Source organism: Thalia democratica, chromosome 3 (genome assembly GCF_965202585.1).
Source record: "Thalia democratica chromosome 3, ktThaDemo2.hap1.1, whole genome shotgun sequence".
NCBI classification, from domain to species: Eukaryota; Metazoa; Chordata; class Thaliacea; order Salpida; family Salpidae; genus Thalia; species Thalia democratica.
This window is the reverse complement of record NC_139167.1, coordinates 76,261,213-76,269,322: the sequence shown is the minus strand read 5'-3', so window position 1 is coordinate 76,269,322 and position 8,110 is coordinate 76,261,213. Positions and strand designations below refer to the sequence as shown.

The 8,110-nt window shown below is 28.6% G+C and overlaps 1 protein-coding gene across 1 annotated transcript; it reads left to right on the top strand.

The window, feature by feature from the left end:
• The first annotated feature begins 5,810 nt into the window (after window positions 1–5,810).
• LOC145832552 (G2/M phase-specific E3 ubiquitin-protein ligase-like) lies at window positions 5,811–6,455 on the top strand. The gene has a single exon (XM_082939867.1). It carries the CDS (start codon window positions 5,811–5,813, stop codon window positions 6,453–6,455), a length of 645 nt encoding a protein of 214 aa, XP_082795993.1.
• The last annotated feature ends 1,655 nt before the right edge of the window (window positions 6,456–8,110 follow it).

The window sequence follows — 8,110 nt, the reverse complement described above, 5'->3', positions numbered from 1 at the left end:
TAACTACTTAATTTTTAAGTTAAGTTAAAAAGTTAAGTTTTGGCAGCCTTGAAATATAATCTCTTAAGACATTTATTTATTATTAACTATTTTGTATAACATATAAAGCACTTACCTCAGTAAGAGCAGTAAACCAAGAAGAGACAAGAAGGTTAGTGGCAAGAAGGGTTGATGTAGATGAATGCTGTAGAAATAGAGATGCCCAATTTGTTTGTGCTTAATTCATTAAATTTTAAACACAGTCTTAATTGACACGAAGTTAAAAACTGAAATTTTTACTTGAAAATATGTTTTACCATTAAAACTAGTAGTGAAAGTTTGGTATCTTCGAGTGGAAATAAGTTATGTTTAAAATGATGTTTCTTTATTGTGACTTAAAAGGTCGGTCAAAAGATATTTTTTTAATATAAGAATTATACATCAGCAATACAATTTATGAAATACGATCAAAAATGTGTATAAAGCTTATTCCTTTTTAGTACAATTTTTGCTTTAAAGTAAACTATAAGTTAGTTAACAATTACCAAGCAAAGTTAAAATATTTTGTAATGGCTTAACATAAAGAAATTGTAGGCTCCTTTTAAGATCTTCCTCCGATAAGTATCACCCCTTTTAGGAAAACCTGATGTGACTTTAAGCTTTTCTGGCGAGCTTAGGATTACTTTGTTTCTGCTGAACCCTCCATCGATCGTTCAGATTATACAAGCTATTATTCAGCTTCTAAATACTTAAAAATCAAATTGCCAAAACAAACAAAGATTACCTTATTAAAAAACTGTTACAATTGTAAACTAAGTAAAAAAATTTGGTCGAAAGTTTTTGTTTTTATTTGGTGAATAGCTTTAATTTACTTAAGTTAAAAGGAAACTAAAATAAATCTGAAATTTGAAAATTAATTTAATATTTTGTACAAACTGTATTAGTAACTATTTCAGAAAAACGGAAAACAATTAAGTAACAGATGGTTAGCCGAAAGAAAAAAGTAAAAAAAAAATAGTATCAAATTCAACTTAAAGTATTATCTAGTTGATCCTGCTTTACACAAATATTACTATAGTAAACAAAAAAAATTTGATGAATTAAAACATCAATGATACTTCATTATTTTTTTTTTCTTCATTTTTTCTTAATTGGGAGTATAAAGAACACTTTATAGATTAATTAACTTTAATAAAACATAAACTTGACAAAACTGTAAAAATGGATTATCATAATTAAATTTTAGTTAAATAATGCATTTTGTTATCCATCTGTTTTACCTGTTTATTAGACCGGGAGGTCATTGTGTCAACAGGACCTTGAAACATTTTTTAGCATTGTTTTTTTTTGTATGTGTTCCATAAACTATAAAAAATTATTGTTGATCTAGTTTATGAAGAAAACTAAGATATCAGTTGTCACGGGGCAAGAGATGGATTTGCTTGCAGAGATTATCTCCGACGACCCGTTTCCGAGCAAGGCAATGAAGGTTTAGCTTTGCATCAAGGTATCTTGCAACTTCATACCAGTAGTTTTGTGAAATGAGAAGGAAAATAAGAAAGCGCTCAAGTGTTAACAACATTGTGCTTTTAGTGGTTCTGATCAAAACTGCTTTTCTTAACTTTCTGCAGGTTAGAAAATGTTGAAAACGGCTTCGTTCTATCGATGATCGAAGTGAAATGGGTCTATAACTTAATGGTCATATTTAATCCTGTTTTGAAAATTAGTGTTTCATTTGCAAGTCTTAGGCTACTGAAATATACGGTTTTATAAAATGCTTGGTTTATTAATTAACGTAGTATTGAGATATAAGTTAGTTTATTTCTTTTCAATTTTCACAGATATACAACCCTCACCACTGGCTTTATTTCGATCTAACTCTTAATAATATTACACACTTCAGTTTCTGTAACATCAAACCAAAAAATATTCTAACATCTCAGGTTGTCATTAAAACTTAGGGGTTTATCTTTTTTGTTGAGCTCTGCTTTTCAATGTTTTTTTTGTTTAGTTTTTTAATATATAATATATTGATTTTGTATAAGATTCTTGATTGACATATGCCCAAGTGGAAAATAGCTGTCTTTTTCTATTAGGGATGTTATCTATTACTTGTAATGGAATGCATCTTATATATGCTACTCTATTGTTTATTTTTAAATGTTGAGTTTTACAAAATCTGCCTAACCAATGAAGCGTGTAAACACAAATGAATTAAACTAAAAACATACCAAACAGGGTGACTTGAATTCTAATATAGAACTGTTCTTGAAATCTTAACAAAAAATTTAATAAGACTTATATGTAAAACTGTGCTGTAGTATAATTTCATATTTTATGGTGTAAATTTAAGAGTTTTAAATTAAAAAATATTTAGTTGTTCTAGAGCCCTTTTAACTTATTTAAGTTTAAATTATTAAAAGGTTTAAAGTTTTTTTCACTTATACTCAAATTATTTATAAGTTAATTTTATATCAAACTATTTATAAAACTTATTTTTTTGAAGTATTTTTATAACAGTGTTTTGTAGTTCATTTATGTATACAGGGTTGCTACTTTACCTGAAGACCTAGAAAACCTTGAAAAACCTGGAACATGACAAATTTGTCAAAAAAAAAACTGAAGAATAAAGAAAAACTTTGAAATTAAGAAATAAAAAAAAAAACCTGGAAAAACCTGGAATTTAAAACAAAAATCACCCAAAAAAAATGGAAAAACCTGGACTTTTAACAATTTTGACATGTTCAGTAGTAAAATTTTGGTATGACTCAGAAAATCTATCATATAAATAAAAAAAATTTGTCATCATCAAAAACTTTTTTATTAGAAAAACACATTTAAAGTAGCTTTACTGTATCTTTCAATGTTTTTATACTATTCAACACAGTTTCTTACGTTAAACTTAACTTAAAACTAAAATTGGACCCAAAAATGTGTACTTTTAAAAACCTTGAAGAAACTTTTGAAAACTTGGAGAAAATTTTTCATAAAAAGTTGGAATCCTTATCTAGTGTAAGTTTCAAATTATGAGCTCATGCCTCCCTTTGGCCGCTTTGCTCCTCATAGCTGCTAAGGTGGCCATTTTGCCCACTTTGGGAAACCCTGATCTACATGCATATCTTATAACTTTCCAAACTTCAGATGTATTTATAAAATATTTTTCTACATGGTTGCCAATTTACCTGGAAACCTAAAAAAACCTTGAAAACTTTGAATTTAAAATATTTAAAAAAACCTAGAAATTTGATCAAATAACGAGAAAAACCTGGAATTTATAAGAATTTTATCATATTCAGTAGTAAAATTTTGATTTATGCAAAAAATTTACCATATATAAAAGATTTTTTGTCATCATCAAAAAACTTTTTTACTAAAAAAACATATTTAAAGTAACTTAAAAGTATCTTTTTAATGTTTTTATACTATTTTACACAGCTTCTTACATAAAACTTAACTTAAAACTAAAAATAGACCCAAAATATTCTACCTTTAAGAACCTGGAAAAATTTTGAAAAATAAAGTGGCAACCCTCTTTCTAGCATGTTTTTCAGTATGCACTTTAAAACTTGTTATGGCTTTTGTAAGTTTTTTCTACATTTTTTGTATTCTTGCGGTTTAATAAATAAAACTCTTTTTACAAAGGTATTTGTATAACTTATTTCATCTTTTTATGGACTTTAGTATTACTTTTGTTACCGAGTTTTTAAATTTTAGTTTTAGTTTAGCTTTAGAAAATTTTTAGTTAGAATAATTTAGGTTAGTACTTTATCTCGTTTTGTCTATTTATTAAACAATTTAAGTATTTAAGGAGTTTTTAGAGTTATAGTTTTGTCTGTTTTATGTCTGTTTAGAATGTGAGGAACATCAGTTTAGGTTTTGTAGGTGTAAATTTTTAAAACGTTTTAAATATGCTTATTTTATTTTTATCGTATAAATTTTTGATTAAATTGTAACTTTTGAATTTGATGTATAGAAGAAAATAATCTGGTATATATGACTAATTTTCAGCGTTTATGTAGATAAAATGGTGCAGTTAACATATTAATTGCTTTAAAATGATTTTATGAACTGATTTAGGAACAACTTACTTAAATATTACGATTTTTATTATTAAAACACAATATTGTTTATTATAGAACGGTTCAAAATTTAAAATTTTATTTTCCCGTTTTAATTTAAGATACACCTGAAAGTACTCTTTTTTTACATAAAGTATTAATATAAGTATGAATAAAGTGCAGACAACGATTTTAAATCCGTTTAATTTTGTAAAGCACCCTCCGAATCCGAATCTTATTTTGGTATTAGGGTATTTATGTACCTGAAACTAAGTCCAAAAATTCCAGATTTGACCGAAAATGAGTCCGAATCTTAGATTCGGTAGATCACTATTATTCATAATTGGTAACATACTTGAGTGTAAATTGCATTTTAAGACAAATTTGTATTTCCTGTACTTATTTAGGCAATTTGAAAAAATTACAATGATAATATAAGTTTCTCAGAATACATTGAAACACTTAACATTTAATACAAAAGATTATTTGAAATATTCAACATTAAAAGTTTAAAGATTTATGCAACTGATGTAAGCCCCTTTAACTTTTATGCAAGCAATTGTGAAAAAATTACATTAATAATTTTAGTTTCTCAGAATACATTGCTACACTAAACATTTAATTCAGAAGTTTATTTAAAACATTTAAGATAAGAATAATTAAAACTTACATTTAAGATAAGTATTACTAATTCTTTACCTAAAACTTATTTCAGTTTTGGTTGAAAAAGGAAACACTTCTCAACCAAATATTTTGAGTAAAAGTTAAATACTACTGATATTAAACATAAATTTAAACATGATTTATTTAAAACTATTTTTTTAAGCAAACAAGTAAAATATATTTAAGCTAACACTTATTAAATACTTATGTTAACAACTAATTTTAAAATATATGTTGAGTAGATAAACAGTTATATGTTTTATCAGAAAGTACGCAATTAATAAAAATAAGCAAAACTAATTAGATATATAGATTAACAGTTATAAATACGTAGTTATAAATTATTCAGTAATCAAGCTAAAATAAGCATACATAAAAAACAAAACAAAATAAACAATTAGTAAATAAAAGCAAGCGACAAACGACATTTAACATTCTAAAACGCTTTGAAGATAATCTTTACGTGCTTTACTTGTGATTAGAAAAAGACTATAACTATAATACTTGCACAATCATAGTTAGAACTACTATTTAGAAAATAATTAGAATTTTTATAGTATTTATTTATAAAACTATTTAGACCTAAGTTGTGCAAGCAACAGTACGTTTAGTCTAATGATTATAAATGTTATAGGTATCGTTTGTCTCTTATATTATTTTACTTATTATTTGTTTTGTTTAGTTTTGTACATGTGCTTATTTCAGAAAAATTATTAATTAAGTTGTAACTATGTAGTTGTAAATTATTAATCTGTCTCTTAACAATTTTGATTCGTTCTTTTAATTGATCATTTTCTGATGAAATACATAACTGTTTACTTATTCAGAATTTATTTTAAATTCAGTTGCTATCAAAAGTAATTGGTAATTGTAAATTATATCTTACTTGTTTGCTTAATAAACATGATTTCAAAATAACTCATGTTTCAAATTTCCGTCTAATACAATTATGTAATAAGTTTAAGTTAAAACTTTATCAATACACCACAACCTCTTAGCAGAGTTTTATGTATTCTAACAGCTTCTGCTAACACTTAAAAACAGCAATATAGAAAACAACATACTTACAACAATAATATTTTCAGGTTGTTAATCTTTAAATTAAAGTAAATGTCTGTCAACGATAGACCTTGCGTCTTCTGCAAGTCTCCATTGGATGCACTGGCGCTCTATGGAAATTTTGAATCTCACGTTCAATCGGGGCTGATCTTCCATGAATTTTGCAAGCTGCTATCGACCACGCTGTACTCAGACAAAGACAACGAAGACATTACAAGGACCCATTATAAAGGGTATGCGGCAAAGGACATCAAAGCTGAAGTTAGAAAAGCAGCGAGAAAAACGTGTAGGTACTGCTGCGAAAGAGGCGCTTGCATTAAATGCAGTCAAGTAGAATGCAACGCGTGGTTCCATCTGCCCTGCGGAATTGAGAACAAGGCTCTTTCTATATTTGTTGATAAATATACGTCGTACTGCGTTCTTCACAGACCGAGGCCAAGGTACATACAAAGAAATCCTCACTTTGTGCTGCGCAGAAACAAGCAAGCAGCGAAAGGACCAGAAAAGCAAATAAATTCCAACCTTGAGTGTATCAACTGCTCGGACGAAATGTCGCCGCCGTTCGAAGAGTGCTTCGTTTTAAAACCTGACTGCTGCAAAGCAGTATATGGCCACAAGCAGTGCTTTCAAAAACAGGCTTTGAGCGCTGGCTCGGAGCATTTCAGGTGTCCCGGTATAATACAGACAAGTTCATAAAAAACATGGTTCAACTGGGAGTTCAGATCCCTGTGCAAGACGCCTCGTGGGAAACTGATGATAACTTCAGGGATTTGCTCGATGTTACAATATTTTGCTACGCGGATACTTGTAAATGTCCTCAGGGTATAAATTATAGCGATAAAGATGGAAAATGGGCGATTATGACTTGTGATACATGTAAGGTGTTTAGCGTTCACATCGGATGTCGAATAAGTGAACGCACTAGAAAGTTCAATTGTCAAATGTGTAAAAGAATAGAACCTGTGTCTACTTCTACTGCAAGTACTTCTGTTAAACCTTCTATTGTTGCTGAAAACATTGATACTGAACAAAATTCGGCCTCAGCATCTTTACACAACAAAAACAGTACTGAAAGCTTATTTACTGGTAAAAAGAAAGGTTCTGATAACAAAAGAGAAGAAAAACCAACAAAAACATCCTGGCCGGTCAGATACAAAAAAGCCAACTTCTACAGTTTCTACCGAAAATGTTTCTGATAAAACATCAAATGTTTTTTCAGTTCCTGAAATGTTATCTCCTGAAAAAACACCTCCTTTAAAATCGCCAGATGTGAATGATATAGTGAGCGGTAGTTTAAAGTATCGTCCTGACACTTTAATTTCATCTTCACATGAAATGCATCAAATTTGTGCAACCTCGAGTGATCAATCCAAAGATGAAGTTGCTTCAACTTCCTCGCCAATAATTACTGTTGAAGCAAATGATGTAAGTGACGGATATGCCTTATCAAAATTTTCAAACATATCTCTTCTCGATACTGGTATCGGCCCTCCCAACCAAACTGAACAGGTAGCTCTCGAAGAAAATGACTCTAAAAACGTTACTACTTCACAAAAAAAATAGTAAAGTATAGTACTAGAAAGAAAACTAATTCTAAAGCAAATGATAAGACAGATCAGCAAAAGCAAGTTATTCTGTCAGCACCTATGAAAAAAGTTCCTAGCAGTTTAGATTCAAATAGAGATGAAAAGAACACTTTGGATCCAAAAGTAAACATTCAATAATATGTATTTTTAGTTGTAAATATAAAATTTTTTAAGTAAACGGTGTAACTAATTTAGAATTTGAATTATTTATAATTTTAAATTATTGTATTTTGAAATATAGTCATTTTAAGATCTACTGACTTAAAGTTCTTAGATTTCATTTAATAATCTATAAATATGGTTTTAAAATCGTTTTACTAGCTTCGTTAAAAATATAACTCACAAAAGCTTATTTGCTTAGATTATACCAAAACCATTTTTATTGCTATGGTTATATTATTTTTAGAAAAAAACCCACAATGAAGGCAATGAGGGTGGCATTCTTTTTTCAAGCGATGAAGAAGCTAATGACGATGAAAAGATTGAAGAAGCAGCTTTGCAGCAACGTACCAAACTGCGTACCTATAATGAAAAGACTGATGATGATAAAAAGTGTGACTTGTACGGAAAGTGAGTAATTTGGGTTGTATTGTCTAGTATGTAAAATTAAACAGTAGATGTTCGTGTAAAGAAACTTTGAATTTCCTACGCAATTGTAAGTATAGTATTTTTATATAACTTAAATTCCACAGTGATAAGCAAAGTGATGACAATGAAGGCTGTGAAGAAACCAACAACGCCGCAACCCAACATGACGAAACAAAG

What these genes read in the sequence shown, in the direction of transcription:
- LOC145832552 (XM_082939867.1), top strand. Translation starts at nt 5,811, where the DNA reads ATGTCTGTCAACGATAGACCTTGCGTCTTCTGCAAGTCTCCATTGGAT.